Below are 24,893 nucleotides of genomic sequence, written 5' to 3'. Positions count from 1 at the left end.
AATTATAACATGGCTTAACCAAAAATATATTTCTACCTATAATATTTCATTTTTGTCCCTGATGTTCCTCCATGACATGTCTGACATGGAATACCATTACAAAAAAGGTGCCTATATAACAAAGCTGTTTTCCATATTGCATGGATGGTATAAACCAAAAATGTTTTGTTGATCCAGTGAAACTAATTCTTTCAATGAATACTCTTTTAAAATAAGTTTACTAGTCCTTTGTACCCACCAGGCACTTAATAAATGAATACTCTATTGGGTTGTTTATGTAGGAGTCTCTTTAGTACAAAAACGAGCCTCTCTACCTCCTTTGCACAAAAGGAGATGCTGCATGTGGAACACTGCGGCTACTTGCATGATTGATGTGAACCCTTTTTTCCCTGTTTCTTTTTTCTTTTCTCTTATAAGGGATAACTTTAAGAGAGAGGAAGAGATATGATGAGAATGAATATAATGCAAAACCAAAAGCTTATCGATAAAAATTAATCTGAAAAAGAATAGTCTCTATAACTGAAGCTTTAATTATGTAAGGTTTCAAGTGCTTTGGGCTTTAGGGATGAGGAACTTTTTATAGCTCCCTTGTCCTATCAAATAACAATTATGCTTTGACTTTGCTTACACCCTCCAAATCCTAAGCAACCATCTCCTAAAAAATGCATGAACAGAAAAGTGGTGGTGTAGGGTAGACACAATGCTGCTTCTTCTACCGTGGAACATAATGGGATTTTGCTACATCCTCATTTGGGGGAAACAGCACACAGCATCACTCAGTAGAGCGTGTCAGACTGGGAAAAGGAAAGACCACTTAGTTGGTGGGTGAGGATGACAACGACTAGCAATTTCAGGCATCAGAACAGCTCCACATATTCCTCTCTGGAATATCAACTTACTTCAGTTATATAAATGATGTATCATGTTTAAAATAACAAGAGTAGGGAACAACCCAACCTCACTGGGTCCCAAGCACTTCTTTTCCCTTACTACTTATAAGGGTGGGGGTGTCAGTGATGCTTCAGCTAGGCTCAGAAACCCAGGAATGATTTTTTGTAACATATTCCCTCTTATAAATCTAATCACACCAAACAAATGGGAGGCTCATAAAGATTTTAAATGCATAAGTTGAGTAGTGATTTTGAGTTTTTCTTTGTAGAATGAGCAAACAAGAAAGCAAAACACACTAATGATTTGAAAAGTGTAATATAACTTAGCCAAGTCAAATTATTTAAGGCACCTCATTAATAAAGAGAAATGTTTGCTTATCAGTTGGTTATTTTACCTTAGGTACCTCCAAGAGGAAGAAAACACTCCTTCTGGAGAGGGTGGAATAAAATCTATATCAAAATCATCTTCGTTAAATTCCTCAGAGTCGGCACCTAAAGGCTCATCGACTGTATGCTGCTCAACTCTTTCAGGATATTTCTTTTCATTGTCATCTAAAACAAAACAGCTAATGAGCATACATTGTTCCCATAATTAATAGAAGAAAGACAAAAGTAACGAGTGCCTAAAAGATTCTTTAAAAAGAAAAACTTCAAATCCATAAATAATTCCTATGTACAATTGCTTTAATGTTTATAAATCAAATAGAACTTACTTCATTCTCATAATATGCTATAAACCAGAGGGTAAGGAATCCTTTTTCTACTAAGGGTCACTGACCCTCCTGGAATGGAGGAATAGAAGGTTATCTAATTTGAAAACAATTTCATTTAGTTAAAAAATGTTCTGCCTGCCTGCTTTTTAGCTTAAGAAAGGGTATAAAACTATGCTCAACAAATAATAAAATATGTGTAGAAAGAATAATAATCAGACTGCTTTTTAAAAAAATAAATATACCAGAACTTAAATGACTAAATCAATGTTGTCCTTCAAAGCAATCATTTTGGCAGGCTTATTACAACAATGCTGCCATTACTAAAAACATTTCTGGAATGACATTCATGGACAGTTAAGAAGCTATAAAAGAACATTAGTTTCCTTACTTTATAGTCACACTGTGTTCTTTGACCGAGAACATATTACCCAGTGGGTCCACCCACTTCACTTGGTTCCAAATAACATTTGTTCCCTGCTCCCCGTCACATGAACTCAAATCCACCTTTAAAGCATTAAGACTTGCATCGCTTAAGACATTCAAGAGAATATCCCTTATTTCTTATTTAAGAAATGAGGGGCAATTCTAAAAGAGGAAAACATTTTGAGCAATGGTGGCATGATTGCAAAACATACATAGCCTCCCAAAGTGACTGCTTTGAAGAGGACATTTGTGTAGATATAAGTTCTGACATATTTATAAAATACAAAACTGATGCATAATGTATGACTATAAAAATGCCTTTAAAAAAAGCCCAGCCATACCTCAGATATCAGTAAGGAAGTAAGAAAGGGGAAATCTAAGGGGGCAAACCAGACAAATACAGATAAAGAAAAGCTAGAGAGAAATCGACATAGAACAACACATAAGCGTGTGCACGAACGCGCGCGCGCGCACACACACACACACACACACACACACACACACACACACACACACACATGCCCAGTCACCACAGCTAGAGACTTTCATGGAATAACAGCCCCATCCTGTGGCCTTTTAGGATAGTGACAACCAAGACTTTCAAATTGAAGTCTTGTTTTCACAACTACAGGCAGAAATAGAGCTATTTATTACCTACTGGTTTTAAGTAGAGGGCTAAAGGTTTCCTATGTGTCAGTAAATACAAGGTAATGTTTAGAAGGAGAAAATACCAATAATTATAAGGATCTGGGAATGCTTCATAAAAGTGATATGTGAGCTGAGTTGTATAGGAGGGGTTTTTTTTGTTTGTTTTTTTTGCGTGGGACAATGAGGGTTAAGTGATTTGCCCAAGGTCACACAGTATGGAGGAGTTTTGAAAGGCCGTAATGATGCAGTGCATTCTAGGTATAGGGGCAGCTTGTATGAATGCATGGAAACAGAGGATGTTGTTTGGGAAATAGCTAATAGTCTAGTTTGCCTGTAATGTAAAACCCATGAAAGGAAGTCTTATGAAATAAAGGTAAAAAGGTAGGCAGGAATTAGGCTTGATGCCAGGCTAGTGAACTGTTATTTTATCCTGTAAGGGACCACTAAAGATTTCTGAGCAGGGATATGGCATGATGAAACTTTTGCCTTAGGAAGATTATTTTAGAAACTGCAAATGGGGAGAGATGGGCAGCAGGGAGACCAGGTATGATATAATGAGGGCCTAACAAGGGCCAATGTAAATGAAGACTCAGGGATAGATGTAAGAAAAATCACAGAGGTAGAATCAGTAAGACCTGGTAGTAAGACTGCCAGGTAAGAACTGGTAAGACTTACTGTATATGAGGTGGGGTAAAGGAGAGAAAATGTTTAGGATAATTCTGAGGTTACTAATTGAAGAGTGTGAGAGAATGGGAGAGATGATCTTACTGAGAAAAAGCATACAGAAAGAGAAGAGTGTTAGGATGGGGTATTAGGGGACACTCATATTTGGGAGGGTGGGTTGGGATATAGATGATGATCTTGCAAAGGACACTGAGAAGGAATACTCAAATAGTTAGGAGAAAAACTGGGACAGCAAAGATGCCAAGGAAAAAGAAAAGATCCCCGAGAAGTTAATACAAGTGTCAAAAGAGAAATCAAGGAGAAGTACACTTGAGAAAAGGCTATTGGATTTAGCAGTTAAAAGATATTAGAATTTTGACTACAATACTGAAAAGCTTTTGCAAAAATAAAATCAATGCGATTAAGATAAAGGAAAACATCAATTAGGAAAAATGTTTGCATTAAATGTGATAACCACAAAATGTATGGAATTATAGAACCAAGAACCATTCCTTAAGGGATAAGTAGACAAAAGGACATGAACATTTTCCCAAAAAAACTGCAACTAATAACAACTATTTGGAAAAGTCCTGTCACTAATAACAAGAAAACTGCAAATCAAAACAGCTCTAAGGATTTACTCCATATTCACCATATCGGCAAAAAATAAAACAAAACAAAAGGAGACAGAATTACTTAATGTTGGAAGGGCTATGAAAAAGACAAGCTCACTAAATACACTGTTTGGTAGAGTTCTGAATTGATTGAACCATTCTGAAAAGCAATTTGGAATTATGCTTAAAAAAAAAGTAAATAAAATGTTCATACCATTTGGCCCAGAGATCACATTGTTAAGATACAATACAGAGACTTCCGGGCTGGAGCCAAGATGGTGGAGGAAAGGCAGTGAGCTCTCGAACTCATGACACGGATCATGTTAAAAAACATCTAAATAACGCCTTAGGAAATGCCCAGAGTAGCAAAACTCACAGAAGAATGTGCTGAAATCATCTTCTAACCAAGAACGGCTTGGAAGGTCAGAAGGAGGGAGCTGCTGTGCTGATACAGGAGTGGAGCCCAACCCCACAGTTACCCTGACACAGACCCAGTCCCAGGAAGGCCTCACCAGAGAGGGAGACCCCCAGAGCCTCTGAATCAGCTGAAGTGCCAGTGTCCTCTGGAACTAAGCTCACAGTCTGGTGAGAGGGCTGAGCCCTGGGCAGGGGAGAGACTACAGGGGTCTATGCTGGTGCTGAGGCAGAACTTGGATTTTTCACCCCTGCTGAGAACCAGGAGGTAGTCTTGAGTAGCAGTGGGCCAGGTGGGGGAGGGGCACAAGCTCATCCAGAGCTAACAACCACAACAAACGGAGCTGGTTGATTAGCAAGTTGGCCTGGGGTCATCTACAGACCAGGAAACAGGCCAGGTGAGTGAAGAACCTGATCCTCCTTAAATCATACCACCTGGGACCTCTTAAGCTTGGGATACTGCAGCCTGGAAACAGTGCCCCACTTTAAGGAGCTAAAAGTCAAGTAAAAAAAAGGCAAGATGAGCAGACTTTAGAGAACAGTGAGGACCATAGAAAGTTTCTTCAGTAACAAGGAAGACTGAGGTGCACCCTCAGAGGAAGATGTCAACATCAGGGCCCCTATATCTAAAGCCTCCAAGAAAAAGAATTTGTCTCAGGCCATAGAGGTGCTCAAAAAGGACTTTGAAGATAAAGTTAGAGAGGTAGAGGAAAACATGGAAAGAGAAATGAGGGTGATGCAGGAAAGACATGAGAAAAAAGTCAACAGCTTGAAAAGCCAAATTGGCCAAATGAAAAAAGGAGGTACAAAAGCTCTCTGATGAAAATAATTGCCTAGGAATGAGAATTGAACAAATGGAAGCCAGTGACTTTATGAGAAACCAAGACACAATAAAGCAAATCCAAATGAATAAAAAAATAGAGGGCAATGTGAAATATCTTCTGGGAAAAACTGCTGACCTGGAAAATAGGTCCAGGAGAGAGAATTTGAAAATTATTGGTCTACCTGAAAACCATGATCAAGGAAAGAGCTTAGACATCATCTTCCAAGATATTCTCAGGGAAAATTGCCCTGAAATTCTAGAAGAAGAAGCTAAAATAGAAATGGAAAGAATCTACCGATCACCTCCAGAAAGAGATCCCAAAGGAAAACTCCTAGGAATATTATAGCCAAATTCCAGAGCTCTCAGATCAAGGAGGAAATATTGCAAACTGCCAAAAAGAAAGAATTCAAGTACTGTGGAGCCCCAGTCAGGATAGCACAATATCTAGCCGCTTCTACATTAAAGGACCGGAAGGCATGGAATATGATATTCCAGAGGGCAAAGGAATTGGGATTACAAGCAAGAATCACCTACCCAGCAAAACTCAGCATAATCTTTCAGAGGAAAAAATGAGGCTTTAATGAAAAAAGAGGACTTTCAGATATTTGTGATGAAAAGACCTGAACTGAATGGCAAATTTGACTTTCAAATACAAGACCCTAGAGAACTATAAAAAATTGGAGTTGGGGGACATGGCTGGGGTTGTGCAGTGGGTGACTGTCTTGTGTCTGAGGCTGGGTTTTGGCTGGGATCCCCCTGGGTCCAGGGGGGATGCTTTGTCTACTGAGTCACCTAGCTGTCCCATGATGACATCTTTAGGGTTAAATTGAGGGGTGAAGGGAATGCACTGGGGTGGGGGTGGGGGGACACAGAGTTGAAATCCTATATAAAAGAAACAGGAAAAGGCTTATGGAGTGGGGGAAGAGATGGGAGAGGAACAGGGCAGTAAATGAATTTTACACTCATCAGAAAAGGCTCAGAGACCTTAAACTCATCAGAGTTGCCTCAAGGAGGGACTAACAGACACACACCCAACTGGGTAGAGTAATCTATTTAATCTGGGCAGTAAATGAACCTAACACTCATCAGAACTGGCACAAAGACCTCAATCTCATTAGAACTGGCTCAAGGAGGGAATAATGTACACACTCAATTGGGAGGAGTAATCTCTCTAACCCTGCAGGAAAAAAGGAGGGGAAGGGGATAAAGAGAGAGGGGCAAAAGAAGGAAGGGCAGAGTGGGGGAGGGGACAGACAGAAGAAAATACCTTTTGAAGAGTGATAGGATGAAAGAAGAGGGATAATAATGGGGAAGGGAATAAGATGGAAGGGAAACAGTTAATAATAGTAATCATGAAAAAGAGAAAAGGGGGAAAAATTGTACAAAAAATAGTTATAGCAACTCTTGGTGGAGGCTAAGAATTGAGAATCAAGGGGATGTCCATCAATTGAGGAATGATGGAAGAAGCTGTGCTATATGATTGTGGTGGAATGGTCTTTTGCTATGGGAAATGACAAACAGGATGATCCCATAAAAACCTGGAAAGACTAATGAACATTGATGTATAGTGAAGTGAGCAGAGCTAGGAGGACATTGTGCATAGTGACAGCAGTATTGTTCAATGAGCAATTGTGAATGACTTAACTACTCTCAGCAATGCAATGACAATGATCCAAGACAATCCCAAGGAACTAATGAGGAAGCTTACTATCCACCCCCATAGAAAGAACTGATAAAAAGAACACTTGTGGATATGACCTGGTTGCAATCTTGTGGAGGGGGAAGGAAAGGGAGAAAAATTTGGAATTCTAAATTTTATGAAAATGAATGTTGAAAACTAACCTTACATGTAACTGAAAAAAATAAAATAAAAGTAAGATATTGTATGATCAAAAAAAAAAAGAAAAAAAAAAGATACAAGGCAGAGAGGTCTCATACACATAAATATTCACGAGGCTTTTTTTTTGTGCTGGCAAAAAACTGGAAACAAAATATCTATCAATTGGGGAATGGCTAATCAAATTGTTATACATGCATGTGATAGAATACTATTACATTGTGGGAAATAATTAACTTGAAGAAGACAGAGAAGTGTGGGAAGACATGATGTGGAGTAAAGTAAGCAGAACCAGTAAAAGACTAAAACAATTAAAACAAAACCACCTAAACCCAAAACTGAATGCTGTTTTTGATGATCAAGGTTAGTTCTGGAGAAAAGATTAGAAAATGTACCACTTCACTATTATTTTCAGATGCCTGAATAGAGGCAGACTGCCCAACTCCCACATACCTGCTTCTCCAGCAAAAGCATGAAGTTCACAACAGACTGAATAATGATCAAGAAATCCAGTGAAAAAATCCAGTAACTTTTTCCACCCTAGAATATTACATCCAAAGCCTGAGGGTAATAGGCAATGGGACCTAGTATGGCCTCCCTGAGTGACTAAAACTGGCCAAGGGCATATATAACATGCAAGGCTCTATCTCCAAAGGTAGTTATAGTGTAGAGTTCCCCAGAGAAATCCCCAAGGTGGAGACTTTGAATGCCCTGGAGAACAGTATGCTTCAGGAACCCAAAATATGGCACTGTAGTACACAGCCTTTTACAACCCAGGCCCAGGAGCTCTGAAGAACCAGCATTATGAACCTCAAAGATAAGGTAAGGGGTAAAGAGTATGGGGATGGCTAACCTTGGGAGATGAATGTCACCTCAGGAACTCAGGTGACAAAGCAGGGAAAGGCAAGAAAATATAGGATAAACCATCCCAACTAAAGGAACAGCAGGAGATAGGGACTGGCTCTGTCACAAGTCCCAATTCAGGAATTAAATTTGGGAAGTTGAGTAAATCAGAGAAAAAACCTACCATTATTTAAAAAAAAAAAATCAGTGCAAATTAGGGAACCTCTAAAAGAAAAGCAATGCTGTAACAACTGAAAATAGTGCCTCGAATAAAAAAAAACTCACAAAAGATTCTCTGCAAGAACTACATGAATGCCTAAAAGAAATGAAGCAAGAGATAAAATAATTAAAAGTTCTTGAGGGGGCAGCTAGGTGGGCGCAGTGGATAAAGCACTGGCCCTGGATTCAGGGAGGATCTGAGTTCAAATCCGACCTCAGACACTTGACACTTACTAGCTGTGTGACTCTGGGCAAGTCACTTAACCCCCACTGCTCCGCCCCCCTCCCCCAAAAAAGTTCTTGAGAAAAGAACTGAAAGAAGAATAAATAGGTTTGAAGAGGAAAGTGGCCTAATCTTACCCAGGAAATGGGCTAACTGAAAACCAGAATAGAACAAAAATCAATGACTTTGGGAGAGCGCAAGAAATATTAGAAGAAAATCAAAAGATTGAAAAAAATAGAAGAAAAGGAAAGATATTTGATATAAAAAACTGACTTCAAAAGCAGGTCAGGAAGAGACATTCAATGGATAATTTTGATTACATTAAATTAAAAAGTACAAACAGAAGCAATGCATCCAAAATTAGAAGGGAGGCAGAAAGCTGAGAAACAATTTTTATAGCCGGTATTTCTGATAAAGGCCTCATTTCTAAAATATATTGGGAACTAAATCAAATTTGTAAGACTCCAAGTCATTCCCCAATTGAGAAATGGTCAAAGGATATGAACAGGCAGTTTTCTGATGAAGAAATCAAAGCTATCTATTGCCATATGAAAAAATGCTCTAAATCACTATTGATTAGAGAAATGCAAATTAAACAACACTGAGGTACCACCTAACACCTATCAGATTGGCTTATATGATAAAAAAGGAAAATGATAAATGTTGGAGAAGCTGTGGAAAAATTGGAACACTAATGCATTGTTGGTGGAGCTGTGAACTGATCCAACTATTCTGGAAAGCAGTTTGGAACTATGCCCAAAGGACTTTAAAGCTGTGCATACCCTTTGATCCAGTAATACCACTATTAGGTCTTTTTCCCAAAGAGATCATACAAAAGGGAAAGGGACCCACATGTACAAAAATATTTATAGCTGCTCTTTTTGTGGTGGCAAGGAATTGGAGTTGAGGGAATGCCCATCAGTTGGGGAATGGCTGAGCAGGGTTGTGGTGTGTGAATGTGATGGAATACTGTTGTGCTATAGGAAACGATGAGCAGGAGGAGTTCAGAGAAACCTGGAAGGACTTACATGAACTGATGCTGAGTGAGATGAAGCAGAACCAGGAGAACATTGTACACAGTATCAACAACATTATGTGTTGATCAACTGTGATGGACTTGACTCTTCTCAATAATGCAATGGTCCAAAGGACTCATGATAGAAAATGCTCTCCAAATCCAGAAAAAAAGAACTATGGAAGATGGAACCATACTATTTCTACTTTTTTGTTTTTCTTTTTTGAGGTTTTTCCTTTTTGCTCTGATTCTTCTTTCACAGCATAACTAATGCAGAAATATGTTTAATGTGATTGTACATATATAACCTTTATCAGATTGCTTGCTGTCTTGGGGAAGGGGGAGGGAGGGAAAAAAATTTGAAACTAGAAATCTTATAAAAAATGTTGAAAACTATCTCTACATGTAACTGGAAATAATAAAAATACTTTTATGAAGAAAAAATATTCAGTTCTATGAAAAAACATTAAAATTTTTAAAATTTATTTTAATTTTTTTGTTTTGGTGAGGCAGTTGAAGTTAAGTGACTTGCCCAGGGTCACACAGCTAGAAAGTATCAAGTGTCTGAGGTCAGATTTGAACTCAGGTCCTCCTGACTCCAGGGCTGGTGCTAAATTTTTTAAAGCCTGGATACCATATTTCAAGATGTCATAAATGAAAACTCTCCAGATCTGTAAGGAGGCAAAGTATTGAGGTATTGAGGCAAAGTAAAGATAGAATAACTACACCAATTATGTCCAGAAAGAAAATCCTAGGAATGTCACTGCCAAAATCCAGAGCTCCCACATCAAATAAAAAATACTGCAAGCATCCAGAAAGAAGTAGTTCAAGTACCAAGGGATCATAGTCACACAAGACCTTGCAGTTACTATAAAATATGAAGGGAAACCCTTGGAGTGTAATATTTAAAATGGCAAAAGATATAGGCTTATGGCCAAGAATAACAGCCTGTAGATCAAGCAAATTTAATAAAAATAGCAATATTGACTAAATTAATGTACTTATTCAGTACCACACCAATCAGCCTACCTAAGGACTATGTTACAGAGCTAGAAAAAATAATAATATAATCATTTGGAGGAACAAAATGGTCAAGGAATATCAAGGGAATCAATGAAGAAAAATGGTAACGGGACCTAGCAGTACCTGATCTCATATTATACCATAAGTTGTAACTGTCAAAATTTTTATTCTGGGGAATAAATGGAGATGATTAGTGGAATAGATTAGGTACACAAGATACAGAAGCAAACGAGCATAGTAACCTACTGTTTGATTAACTCAAAGTGCTTAGCTATTGGGGCAGGAACTCATTCTCTGACAAAGACTGATGGGAAAACTGAAAAATAGTTTGGGGGGCAGCTAGATGGCACAGTGGATAGAGCACCGGCCCTGGATTCAGGAGTACCTGAGTTCAAATCCAGCCTCAGACACTTAACACTTACTAGCTGTGTGACCCTGGGCAAGTCACTTAACCCCAATTGCCCAGCAAAAAAAAAAAAAATAGTTTGGTAGAAATTAATTACAGACCAATACCTTACACCATTTATGAAGATAAGCTCCAGGTGGTTACATGATTTAGATATAAAGGGTGACATCATAAACAAATTCAAAAAACATGGAAGAACCTACCCATCAGATCCATCTATGGATAGGGGAAGATTTCATGACAAAATGAGAAGTTCATAGGAAGCAAAATGTACAATTTTGATTACATAAAATTAAAAAGTTTTTGAACAAACTACCAGTGGAACTTGCAGTTTTCCTAAGTGGGGTACATGAGAAGAAAAGTATACAAATAGGTGAACAGGTATGGGAGCTGGCATCAAATGAACCCCACTTATAACTGAAATGGACAAGAGGATTGACAACACATACAAATATGCATAGTTTGTTGTAGAAATATATGGTATGGGGCAGCTAGGTGGCGCAGTGGATGGAGCACAGGCCCTGGAGTCAGGAGTACCTGAGTTCAGATCCGGCCTCAGACACTTAACACTTACTAGCTGTGTGACCCTGGGCAAGTCACTTAAACCCAATTGCCTCACTAAAAAAAAAAAAAAGAAAGAAAGAAATATATGGTATGGGGGCAGCTAGGTGGTACAGTGGATAAAGCACCAGCCCTGGATTCAGGAGTACCTGAGTTAAAATCTGGTCTCAGACACTTGACACTTACTAGCTGTGTGACCCTGGGCAAGGCACTTAAAACCCATTGCCCTGCCCCCCCCACCCCCCAAGAAATATATGGTATTAGTATGATAAAATACAGAAATGAGTGGAATGGTGGTTGGAGAGAGAGCAGGTTAAAAGGAAGGCAATAGTTACAATCAAACAAAAACTTCCTTATCCTAAAGGGAAGAGTAAAAGGGAAAAAAAGAAAAGGAAAAAAGAACTAAGAATCTAAGGGGGTGTCTTATATTACCTATTAGACAACTGAGGATTGGCTGAACAAACTACGTTATACTAATATCACTGTACCAAAAGAAATAACAGAGAGAGAATTTCAGAGAATCCTGGATAATATGAACTTACACAGCATGGAATGAGCAGAACTAGGACAATTTATACAAGGATAGCAAGACTACGAATTAAAACAACTTTGAAAGACTTATGAGCTCAAATTGATGTATTCTCCCAAATGTTCATGCTGTAGGCCTGGAATTCTGTCTATTCTCCTCATTTAAAGGCCTAACTCAAATGAATCGCCAGGAAGCCTTCCCTAATAAGCTCCTCTTTCCAAATTATTTTTTCCTTCAGGCTGTACCTAATATTTTGTTTTGTAACCTGTAGAATGTAACAGTATATTCTAGTAGGGCTTCTTTTTTTTTTTTTTTTAAGTGAGGCAATTGGGGTTAAGTGACTTGCCCAGGGTCACACAGCTAGTAAGTGTTAAGTGTCTGAAGCTGGATTTGAACTCAGGTACTCCTGACTCCTGGGCTGGTGCTCTATCCTCTGCACCACCTAGCTGCCCCTCTAGTAGGGCTTCTTAAACCTTTTCCACTCTCGACCCTTTTTTGGCCAAGAAATTTTTACACGACCCCAGGTATATTGGTATATAAAAAAGGTATACGTAACCTTTTTCTGTTGCCAAATTTTTTGTGACTCCCCCCCCCACCCCCCATTTCAGTTACACATCTCCTTATGGGGTCAAGATTCACAGTTTAAGAAGCTAGGTATTACAGCAATCTACATTGTCTTCTACTTGACTATGGTTCCTCAGAGGCAGGGACCATGTCTCACTTATATTTTGTACTCTCCCCTCAAATTCACTTGCAAGTGCCTAATATATTCTTTGTGCTTTAATATATATTTGTTGATTATGCACTAATCCATTAGATATTCAAAGGTTAATGGAAGCAATCAATAGCTAAGACATAGGGCTCTGGGAATTAATTTCCTCATCTATAAGGAGGAAGTTAACCTAGATCTCTAAGGTTCCTTCCAGTTCTAACATTCTATAATTCTAAAGTTTAATAAATATATTGAAAGAAGTTGGGGGGGGGGCAGCTAGGTGCAGTGGATAAAGCACTGGCCCTGGTTTCAGGAGGACCTGAGTTCAAATCTGGCCTCAGACACTTGACACTTACTAGCTGTGTGACCCTGGGCAAGTCACTTAGCCCTCATTGCCCTCCAAAAATAAAACAAAACAAAACAAAAGAAAGAAAGGGTTCTATAAAAGTCATTACCTTTTTTGTTGCCCATTTGAGTTTTCAAAGCATGACTTTCTTGAATATCTTCACTTTGGCACTTTTGGAAATGGAGTCATCACCATCAAGACAAATCACAGAACTACTTAGCTCTTCTGAGTTAGGCAACTCTCTTTTAGTCAATTCTGCTTGCCTGCTTTTTACCAGATGAAAAATTCAAAAGCTCTAGATCAACCTTCCCATTTGCTTTACATGTCTGTGTTTTAGATGAGTTATTTTTGTCCCTCTTTGATCTCTGAGTATTATTCAGTTTTGTAAAATGAGTTCTGGAGGGTGTAGTAAAAGTTTTTGAATTCCCAGAAGTATCAAAGTCGTCTATGTCGTCCCAGGCATCAACAAGGATGGTAGAGTCAATGAAGAATTCATTCTAATTTCTTAGAATCTTTACACAATTCCTTATTGACAGAGTTTTCTTTTGTAGGAGGTTGTAAACTACATGAAGTTTTGTGGGTATTCTTTGACAATATCTGATTTGAACAAAACGCCTGGATTTGTTGTCCTTTTGAAGTTGTCTCTGATAAGGCACTGATACTTGTCTGCTGGTTCTTGGTATTGGGGAAAGGCTTACTGAGAGAAAAGGTCTCAGTAACATTAACATCCTTATCACTTAACACAGGAATCGGAGTTACATTGTTGCTAGGAGGTATTTTCTTTTTAAAAGTGAAACCTCTGAAAAGGCATATGAAAGACTGATATATTATTTTAACATCCCCATAAAAGACAATACATTTTATTTTTAAAAGAAAAATAAGACTTTCTTAGTTAAGCTAATTCATTTGTGAGGAGTTAAGCTTTAGTATATTATGGTTTTCACTAATTTACTTTCATCCTCCCTAATTTGTTTCCTTTAAAATCTGTTTAATGACTTAGAAAAATACATCGGATATCCAAATTCTGCCTTTTAAAAGAAAAAATATTTTTCTGAACCTATGCTTCCATCTGTGCAGCAAACCACTGGCATCTAGGCAGGAACTTTCCTGCCCAGATAAGGAATACAGACTAAACAACTGATCTCCAACTTGGGGTCTTGCAAGAGCAACCTGCCCAGGACACTGAGACTGTAACTTGCCCAAGGTCCAAGAACTAGCAGTTCTTCTATCCACCATGTCATAATGCCTTTGTAACTGCTTTGGAGCCGATCATCCATCAGACAAGCCTTTTAACTCTAGTTTTCTTCCTCATTAATTAACACCTTCTTCAGAGGGTGGGCAGGACAAAATAAACTCAAATAAAGCCATTTTTTCCTGGTTATGGACAGGTTTTATAGAGGAGTCAGAAACTACTGGCGAAAATGAGACTGCTGGATCATGCTTGGATTTTAGCTAACAGTGCTATTCTAATAGTCCACTAATATTTTTAAGCTGCCATATTTACAAAGTTTTAGTCTTTAAAAATAAATTTTGGGGGCAGCTAGGTGGCGCAGTGGATAAAGCACTGGCCCTGGATTCAGGAGTACCTGAATTCAAATCTGGCCTCAGACACTTGACACTTACTAGCCGTGTGACCCTGGGCAAGTTACTTAACCCCCATTGCCCTGCAAAAAAAAAAAATTTTTTTTAACTTTATGTAAGAGACCTAGGGAATAGACATATTACCATGAAGTCATGCTTGATTACCTAAGACAGAAAATGGAAAAGCTACATAGTTAAATATCTGGGGGTTGGATCTAAGAGGCCTCCAAGATCATCTAATCTAACCTTTTGACTTTTTTAGAGGAAGAAAGTGAGGCCCAGAGAGGTCAAGTGATGTGCTCAAGCTGATGGAGATATTAAGTAGCAGAGACAGCCAAGATTCAAACTTAGGCCTTCTGAATGCAAAGTCAGGGCTCTTTTTATTAGACTACTGAAGAATAACTGAAGGTACTTATGGATAACTAACAGCTTCATATGGAATGCCACAATATGAAACATAAAACCTTTAGTTTAATCTGTTCAAAAATTCAATGTTCTAGATTTGAACTGATATATAGAAATAGATTGGGGCAAAACATCTGCAAGCAGCAGACAGCCAATTATATTAAGTTTAGCTGGCTAATATTTCAGAAGTTAGATGAGTTCTAGACACAGCCTTTCCATTTAAGTTATTAACAACATTAATCTGACTCTTCTTCAGGCTCACTGTTTGGTGAGTTCAAGGGGAAAGCAGAGCCTTGGAAGATAAAAGTCGAAGAGAAATGAAACCCCTTGAGAGAATTACCCTGAGCTTGTTCTTACAAGTCTCAGTATTGTTTAACTTGTTGCAAATGGTTTTGTGCCAATCAGCTAAAACATTACCAGGGTCAAAATTGTGCCCTATTAACCACACAGAAAGGGTGAGATAGCTAAGGATAAAATGGTGAAGAAATGACTGCAGACAAAAGAAGACTGAGATGCAGAATAAAGAATAATGGAACCCCAGGCTTCTAGATCTACACTGAGCAGATATGTGATATCAGGGGAATCACTTGACCTCTCTGGACCTTCATTCCTCATGTATAAAATGTGGGGTCATACTCAATGACCTGTAAAGTCTATGTTTTCATGCATTTGTATATGTAAGGAGAGGGACTGGCCCTGTGACCTCATTGTTTTAGGCAACTCTCAGCTGAGGAGAGACCCCTACCAAAGCAGCTTATCTCTTAGGAAGTTGTCTATAGCACTGAGAAGTTAAGTGACTCGCCCACTGTCACATGGCTAGTGTACGTTAGGAAGCAGGCTTTGAACTCTGACTTTTCTGGCTCCATGGTTAGTTTTAGCCCTGTCTACTTTACCACATAGTCCCTCTTATGTATAACAGACCAAAATACTTACGTAGATTTGGGTTTCAGAACATTTAATTTATTCTGAATCTCTTTGGCTGAGTGACGCTCTAGCTGCTGCTGTAGATTATTCTGAGGAATAACAGCCATAATTCTAGATGGAAAGAAAAAAGTATTATCAGGTATTCAACATTTATCACAATATTTATAAGGAGGGAGGGAACACACAAGACCCACTGACCCTCAAAACCCCATGTTTCAAAAATGTTCAGGAGGATAATGTTTTTTAAAAGTGCTATAGAATTAAAATATGGTAATATATCTAATACGCTGCCAATTTTAAGTTGTCATTATATCATTTATTCACTAATGTCCTATTTCTGATGCCTCATTATGGCACGAAGGATCTAGTTTATGTCAATGGAGTGGCATTTTATCCTCTAGAATAGGGGTCAGCAAATTGCAGGCCCCACTGGCCATCCTGTGAGTTAAGAATGGCTTTTACACCCTTAAAAACATAAAAAAACCTCAGTTCACTGGCTGTACAAAAGCAGCTCACAGATGGCATTTGGCCCTGTGGTAGTTTGCTGTTCCTTGCTCTATAAACTCTTATTCAGGCTGGAAAGATTTCAGGTTATGGGCCTGGTAATACAGTTGATATTTTTCAAATGGGCCCTAGTTTGGTTAAATTTAGAGAGGTTTTTCTGGCCACTTTTAAAGACTACATACTAGGGTAGGGAAGAGTTAAGATCTGTGTTAGCAGGGGTACCTCCACTGACAAAATCAGAGATCTGTGAAGTATTGTTAGGATACAAATAAGCAGAGATGAAGAGAGGGAAAAAACACCAAAGAGAAATTGGAAAGCCTAATTAAAAACTGGAAGAGAGTATATATTTCCTGAGCAGAGGTAAAATCAAAGAACAAAGAAGAAATCACAGTGAGTGGTAACAATGGTTTATTAAAGATTTGTGAAGTATAACCCTATGGGGTTCAACACACAAAAAAAGATTTAACGAAACACAGTTAATATTTTATGCATATCAAATGCTTTACTGCTTAGCTTACTGCAGGAGTTTAGTGTGAACTGAAAATCATGCTTGCTGACAGAAAAGGGTTTTGAAAAATCGAAGCAATTGAGTCCTTAATCCATGAATAATAATAGAATAGAAACTCCTTGAGGTCAAGGGCTTTTGTTTCTGTCTTCATACTCTTGAGCACATGCCAGTAGAACTTAAACAAAAAATCTCATTTTAACTAATAATGTTAAGAGTCCCAGCATTCTCACACTTTTATTGGCAACTGACTTAGATTTCCTCTTCTTGTACTTTGTCCTAACTACCCTTTGGAGGAGGCACTAATGAAGTCTGCAGAAATAGTCTAGGAAAGACCTAATATTAGTTAAATCTCTCCTGTCTGTGATATCCTAGTTCCTCAAATCACTTCCTGATTTTGCACCCACTATGACAGCTATAGTTCTGCTCAGCTGTGTGGTTCCTCTTTTGTGAAAGTCTTTCGTATTATAAATCATGCTGGGGGGAAAAAGACCACTTCAGCAGTTTAATCTCAATATATTAAATCAGACCTCTGTAATCTCTAGTGTCAAATACAGTACTTGGCACAAAGTAGGAATTTAATAAATGCTTGTGGATATTGCTACTGAAATTGGGACAGATGTACACAGATCTTCAGTCGTAAGGGGAAAAAAATGGAGTAAGGTGACCTATGACAGTAATTACGGCATTTTCCAAATCTTAATAACTTCCATTATTCTTTTCTGAACTCTCCCTAAATTCTCCATATTCTGATTGCTCCATTACGAGTTAAATAGGCCTTAGATAATCTTAATAAAGAAGCAACTAAAGCCAAGTGCTGACATGATTAACTGTTATGTCAAATTAGAATCTTTATAAATTCTAAGAGTTGCTTGTTTACAATTTTTTCTGAAGAGAGTGAGGTAAATTAAGCAGGACCTAGATAAACTAAGATCTCCCAGGAGTTGTCCAGAAAAGCATAAAATACAGCAGGAGGAACAATGATACCAAAGATAACTCTAAGCTCCTCCATCCAATGTCAGAATCCTATGGAAGATCTGAGCAAAGAGACCAGGTAGGCAGAAGCCAAAGCATGGACCTTCGTAGATCACAGACAAGGCCAGAGCGGTACCAAGCAGTATAGCCATGCCTGAGGTACAGCAGAACACTGGTCTCCAGGCAACCCCAACCTCAGACACAGGAAAGGACCAGTGCCCAAGGAGCCCTATATAAGGCACAGCAGGGAATAGAGTCAGGTCATTTCTCAAGTATCTTCAGTGCCCAGACCTAGGCAGCCCAGGTCTAAGCCACAGCAGGAGAGAACCAGGGAAGCATGTGGGAAGCACAGCCCCTTCGTTCTTTTAGTATTCTTGCTACTAGCACCACCACCAACTTCAAGATGGGACCGTGTCAGGTTCATATCAAAGGTCAGAGCCAAAAATGGGAATTGTGCAAGAAAGAGGAGACAGAAAGAGCTAAGGAAAAACTTGAGTCACACCACAAGGAAACTGAGCCAAATGCCAGTAATTCCTACAGAAAGCAGGGCCTATACTTTAGCCTCATCCAAGACCAAGCAGGCTCAGTCAATCAAAAAATATTTATTAAGTGCCAACTATATTCTATACTAAACATCTGCCCAACACTACCCAACACAAAGCCCTGATCTGGAAACTAGAGAATTAAGATATGAGTAGATGTAAGAAAATATTGGGGGGGCAGCTAGGTGGCACAGTGGATAGAGCACCGGCCCTGGAGTCAGGAGTACCTGAGTTCAAATCTGGCCTCAGACACTTAACATTTACTAGCTGTGTGACCCTGGGCAAGTCACTTAACCCCCATTGCCTCACTAAAAAAAAAAAAAAAGAAAAGAAAGAAAGAAATATTGAATGTGGGGGCAACTAGGTAGTACAGTGGATAGAGCACTGGCCCTGGATTCAGGAGGACCTGAGTTCAAATTCAGCCTCAGGCACTTGACAATTACTAGCTGTGTGACCTTGGGTAAGTCACTTAACCCTCATTGCCCCCCCCCATACATTATATATATATATATATATATATATATATATATATATATATATATATATATATATATAAAAATAAATACACACACACACACACATATACAATTCTAGAATGAAATCTAAAATGAAAACTCCCAGGAATATTATGACCAAAATCCATAGCTTCTGAATCAAAGAAAAAATACTGCAAGCAACCAAAAAGAAAGAATTCCATCTCCAAAAAGTCATTATCAAGATCACACAAACTTGGCAACTGTCCCTATAAAGGAGAGGAGAGATTGGAATACAATATTTTTAAAGGCAAAAGATAAAGGCTTACTACCAAAAAACCCCTAACAAAAACCCAAAAACCCACCAAAACTTCCTCCTAACAAAACCGAGCATATTTCTAAAGGGTTTAAAAGAAAAGACTTTTAATAAAAGATGGCTTCCAAGCATTCTTAATAAGATTTCCCTGCTAAAATTGAACAGAATCTTTGAATTTGATTGTAAACTTAGGAATCAAGAGAAACAGAGAAAGGCAAATATATTGGATTGATAGAAAAGCCTGTATGATGATGAGTTGTTTACATTTTAATTAGGGGTAGAAAAAATAAGCATCTTGGAAAGACATCTTTAAGAATCATAAAGTTAAGACAGGCAGAGGGTTGGGTGGTTATGTTTGGCTTTAGAAGTCTTAGAAGGAAAAGTAAGGGACAGGAGAATATATTGGGAAGGAAAAGAGGAAGAAGGGGAAGGAAATTACTCTCACACAAAATGGGTGCATGAGTTAAAGACTGTATAAATATGAGGGAGGGGGTAGAGGGAACCCCATGAACCTTATTTTCATTTGAACTGGAAAAATGAAAGTTACCAAGGTCTATTAATTTCACCTTTACTATATCTCTCCAATATGACCCTTTCTCTCCTGTTATTGCTCTATTGCCACCACCCTGGGTGCAGGCCCTCATATCATGCCTGGAGACTACTGTAATAGCCTGCTGATCTGCCTAAAAAATGTCTGTCCCAGGGGCGGCTAGGTGGCACAGTGGATAAAGCACCGGCCCTGGATTCAGGAGTTCAAATCCGGCCTCAGACACTTGACTAGTTGTGTGACCCTGGGCAAGTCACTTAACCCCCATTGCCCCACCCCCCCCAAAGTCTGTCCCTATTGTAGTCCATCTTCCATTCAGCCAACAAAATGATTTTCCTAAAAAGCAGGTTGCACCCTATCACCTGCCTACACAATAACTCCAGGATTAGATAAAAATCTGCTGACATTCAAAGACCTTACCAACATGGCTCCTACCCCACCCTAAGCCTTCTTAACCCTTCCCTTCCCCATGTACTCCTGGATCCAGTAACATTGGGCTCCTTACAGTTCCTCAAACGAGATACTCCATCTCCAGATTCTGGGTACTTTCCCTGGCTGTCCCTCATGCCTGGAATGCTCTCCCACCTTATTTCCTCCTCTGGGCTTCCCTGGATTCCTTCAAATCACAGCTAAAATCCCAATCTCTGCAAGAAGCCTTTCCCAATTTCTCTTAATTCTCGTGCCTTACCTTTGTTTATTACTTCCATTTATCCTGTATAAAATTCATTTGTGTATAGTTGTTTGCATGTTGTCCCCCCATTAGATTGTGAGCTTCTGAAAGGGAGGGACTCTCTTTTGTTTTTCTTATTCCCAGAACATGCCACCCAGTCTAGCACAATAACTGACTGACACGTTGATTTTTATGGTGTCTACAGGACATCCCATTTGAGATGTCCAATAGGCAGTGGGAGATAGGAGATTAGAGGCTGGGAGAGAGGTTAGGGCTAGACAAGTAGATGTGAGAGTCATCCGCATAGAGATGATAACAGAACCTATGGCAGCTGATGAGATCACCAAGTGAAATGGTATATTGGGGGAAGAGAGCCCAGGAGAGACTTGGGGGGCTGCCTTTTTTGGCTGGGGTTATGTGGAGAAGAATCAGGACAGATCAATGTCATAAAAACCTAGAGAAAATATCAAAGAAGGTAACCAGTAGTGCCAAAAGCTGCAGAGACATCAGAAGGACGAAGATTGAGAAAAGACCATTAGATCTGGCAGTTAAGAAATCATTAGTCCGGGGGCAGCTAGGTGGCGCAGTGGATAGAGCACCAGCCCTGGATTCAGGAGTACCTGAGTTCAAATCCGGCCCCAGACACTTAACACTTACTAGCTGTGTGACCCTGGGCAAGTGGCTTAACCCCAATTGCCTCACTAAAAAAAAAAAAAAAGAAATCATTAGTCCAAACATTCTGGAGAACAATTTGGAACTTTGCCCAAAGGGCTATGGGGCTGTGCATATCCTTTGACCCAGTAATACCACTACTAGGTCTGTATCCCAGAGATCACAAAAAAAAAGGAAAAGGAACCACATGTACAAAAATATTTATAGCAGCTCTCTTTGTGGTGGTAAAGAATTGGAAATCGAGGGGATGCCCATCATCAAGTGGGGAATGGCTGAACAAGTTGTAGTATATAAACATAATGGAATACTATTGTGGTATAAGAAATGAGCAGGCAGATTTCAGAAAAAATCCGGAAAGACCTGGAAAGACTTAAGTGGACTGATGCTGAGTGAAGTGAGCAGAATCAAGAGATCATTGTACACAATAACAGCAACATTGTGTGATGATCAGCTATGATAGACTAAGCTCTTCTCAGCAATATAAAAATCTGAGACAATTCCAAAGGACTCATGATGGAAAATGCTCTCTACATCCAGAAAAAGAACAACTATGGAATCTGAAAGCAGATTGAACCATACTGTTTTGGGGTTTTTTTCCTTTTTTGAGGTTTTCCTCTTTTGTTCTGATTCTTCTTTCATAACATGACTAATGCAGAAATAGGTTTAATGTGATTGTACATATATAAAACCTATATTATTGCTTTCTGTCTTGGGGAGGGGGTAGGGGTGGAAAGGAGAAAAATTTGGAGCTCAAAATATAAAAACAAATGTTGAAAACTATCTTTACATGTAACTGGAAAAATACTTTTAAGATTAAAAAAATAAATCATTAGTAACATTCATTTGCTGTTTAAATTTAGAATTGTCAAAAATATAGAAAAAACTACAGCAATATTGCTCACATTAATGTGTGTTCAACTCTAAGACTGGACTGTCTTTTTCTGGCTTAAGGAACACTGCTTGTCCTTCTCAGGGACAATGTCTATCACCAATGACAACTAATGACAACTCCTTCCTACTCCTTCTACCACTCACACAGATCCTTTTATAAATCATCTTTATGAATTGTTTAGGAAAAATTTATAACCTGGTGGCCAACAAAGTGATGATGAGCCTCTGTGAATTGTTTGAAAGGTCCAAGCATGAGACATATAGACTTGCAAAATCACCATTAGGATAGCATGATGTATTCAAAGAGCAAAGTCCTGGGTCCAAGTCCCAGCTCTTCTACTAAAGCTATCTGTGTGACCTTGGGCAATTCACTTCATTTCTGGATTTTATATATATTTTTTTAATCCACAAAATGAAAGATTTAGACTAGTGATCTTCAAATATTAAAGTCAAGTGATTTCCATGGAAGAGAGGTACTTGTGAGCAGCAGAGATGTGCATTGGGGGGGGGGGGGGGAATTGGTTGAATTCTTCTCCACTAGAATTCTACTCTTGATTTCTCTTTATGTGTACAAGTGACCCTGTACATATGAGTTCCTGAAGCCTGTGACATCTGAGCACAGCTCCTACTAATTTCTGATAGGATGTAACAAGACTAGAAAAACTTCACAGAGTAAAAATCCTAATGGTAATGTTGAAGGTCTATATGCCTCATCCACTGGGTAGCTAGGCAACAGTGAATGGAGCGCCAGGCCTGGAGTCAGGAATAACTAAGTTCATACGGCCTCAGACACATTAGCTGTGTGACCCTGGACAAGTCACTTAACCCTATTTCCCCCAGTTTCCTCTTCTGTAAAATGAACTGGAGAAAGAAACTACAAACCACTACAGCACCTTTGCCAAGACAACCCCCCCCAAAAGGGGTCACGAGGAATCAGACAAGGCTGAAAAATGACTCAATATCTCCCTTATGATGGGAATGGATTCCTAGTCCATAATCCATTATTCTATGACTCTACCAAGCTATATTGGTGATGAGAGCCAGCCTCAGAGTCAGGAAGACCTGGCTCCAAGTCCTGTCTCTGACACTTGTTCCTCTGTGTGATCACTGGAAAGTTAATTTCATCTCTCGATACTCCAGACAACTAAGTTGCAAAGAAGGCGGTAATCTGCATTTGTGGAGGAAACTCTCCATGTCAATGAAATCAGGAATCCAATCCCTATTCCTACATGCAACAACTGGCAACACACTGCCGACTTCAAGTTTAATCCGAATACTTTAAACGTCAGACTTCTTTACTGCAGAAAGTGGGTCATTTTTGCACACATCAAAGGAAGAGAAACTCAAGTCGCTGCTCTAAGAAAACTACTTTTTCTTATTTATTTTTTTCTATTTTTCTCCTGCATATCCATCAGATCTGTCAGTGACATTGCTTAGCCCTGTTGGTGGTTCTTCCTGCTGCTCTTAAAGTCGCTCTCCGGTATCAAGGAAACTGGAAGAGGCCTGAGAAACACTAGGCTTTTACAGATGAACAAATTGAAACAAAGAAAGGTTCTTTTCTCCCCTTCTATCCCTTAGGGCTGCAAAGGGAGAGGTCTCTAACGAGGAATAAACGGAGCCACAACTGCCTGGGGAGGAGTCAAGGAGCCGTAAATTCAAAGGGCGAGGCTGCAGCCTGTGTGCCCTAGGGTCTCATTTTCCCCTTTTGGAAGGAGAGGCTGGCCTCGAAGTCGTCTAGCTCAGCCTCGATCACTCCAGGGGCCTCTCCAGCTCGGTTCCCTGTTCCTGCTCCCCGACCAGGCCAACCTGGGGCAACAGCCCCGACGGGCCTGGAGGTGACCCTTGCAGAGGGACCGGAAGGAGGTCTGGGGAGCCTCCGCCTCAGGGGTGTAGAGCCAGCTCCTCCAGCTCACATCGCACTCACCTCGCGGGGGTCCAGCCAGCCGCGGATCCAGACGCCGAAACTAACACCCAGAATGGCCTCCCGGACAAAACGCGCGCAGGTTCGCGCGTCAGGAGGTCGCCTCCCAATTGGCTTATCCTCTCGTGAGATCCGACCAATAGTGTTGCTCTCTGGGGTTGGTCACGCCCCCTCCTGGCGGAAGTAATTGGATGGCCGCTGGGAAGAGTGAAAAGGAGGCGGTATTCGAGTCATGTAATCCAGAAATGACGAAGCGAGGTGCGTGACCTCGGGACACCGGAAATTGCGTGTAGTAGCGTCCAGGGGCGTGGCGAGAACAGCTGTAGAAAGTCCCTGCCCCTCGCTTGTTTCCTGTCTTCTAGTTGGGTGGTACTTGTGCACGTAGCTAGGCCTTGTTTATTTACAAGGTTGCAGATTTTCCTGAAACAGCTGAAAAAACAAACGGACCGTGACCTCACGATAAAGGAAAAAGGTCTTATACCTCAACCTCTATTTTATTCCTTTGTATTTGTCAACCCTAGATTCTGACCCCAGGCCTCAGAAATTAGGTAATCTCACTATTATCCTCCTGATATGCCCACAAACCGTGTGAGGAAGGTACTATCTCCTTTTTACAAATGAGGAAACTGAGGCTCAGAAAGTTGGAGTGACTAAGCCAAGATACTACAGGATTTTGAGATAGAAAGCTAGGACCGTTCAGACTACAGGCGCGCAGCGATCCTTCTGCCTTGTGTTGACTGCAGCACACTGCAATTCAGAAATCGTGCATAATCTCACCATTTTGACGGTTGTGCAAGTTAGGTGGCTTAGCTTAGTTTTCCTTCCATGAAAATATGTTTATAGGATCTACATTCTAGAGAACAAGCCTATGAAATTATTCTTGAACTACAAAGATAATAACATTTATCTGGAGCTTTTAAGATTTGCAAAGTGCTTTACAAATATTATAGTTTGATCCTTAAAACAACACCTGGAGGCTGGTGCTATTAGAATCCCTATAGTATGGCTGAAGAAATTGAGGCAGGCATTTGCGACTTGCCCAGGGTCACAGAGGTAGTAGGTTTC

At 39.6% G+C, this 24,893-nt stretch overlaps 1 protein-coding gene across 1 annotated transcript in view; it reads right to left on the bottom strand.

Moving 5' to 3' along the window:
- Positions 1-23,931, bottom strand: part of BLM (BLM RecQ like helicase) — a 70,205-nt gene extending 46,274 nt beyond the window's left edge. Inside the window, 7 exon segments of the mRNA XM_043985128.1 lie at positions 1,286-1,442; positions 13,012-13,071; positions 13,074-13,173; positions 13,175-13,397; positions 13,399-13,701; positions 15,822-15,923; positions 23,832-23,931. Of these exon segments, the coding sequence (XP_043841063.1) occupies positions 1,286-1,442; positions 13,012-13,071; positions 13,074-13,173; positions 13,175-13,397; positions 13,399-13,701; positions 15,822-15,919 (941 nt within the window). The 5' untranslated portion in view covers positions 15,920-15,923; positions 23,832-23,931.
- Between the last annotated feature and the right edge of the window lie 962 nt (positions 23,932-24,893).

The sequence above is a fragment of the Dromiciops gliroides genome, chromosome 2 (genome assembly GCF_019393635.1).
Source record: "Dromiciops gliroides isolate mDroGli1 chromosome 2, mDroGli1.pri, whole genome shotgun sequence".
Lineage (NCBI taxonomy): Eukaryota > Metazoa > Chordata > Mammalia > Microbiotheria > Microbiotheriidae > Dromiciops > Dromiciops gliroides.
The sequence above is the reverse complement of the archived record's forward strand: the minus strand, read 5'-3'. Positions and strand labels throughout refer to the sequence as shown.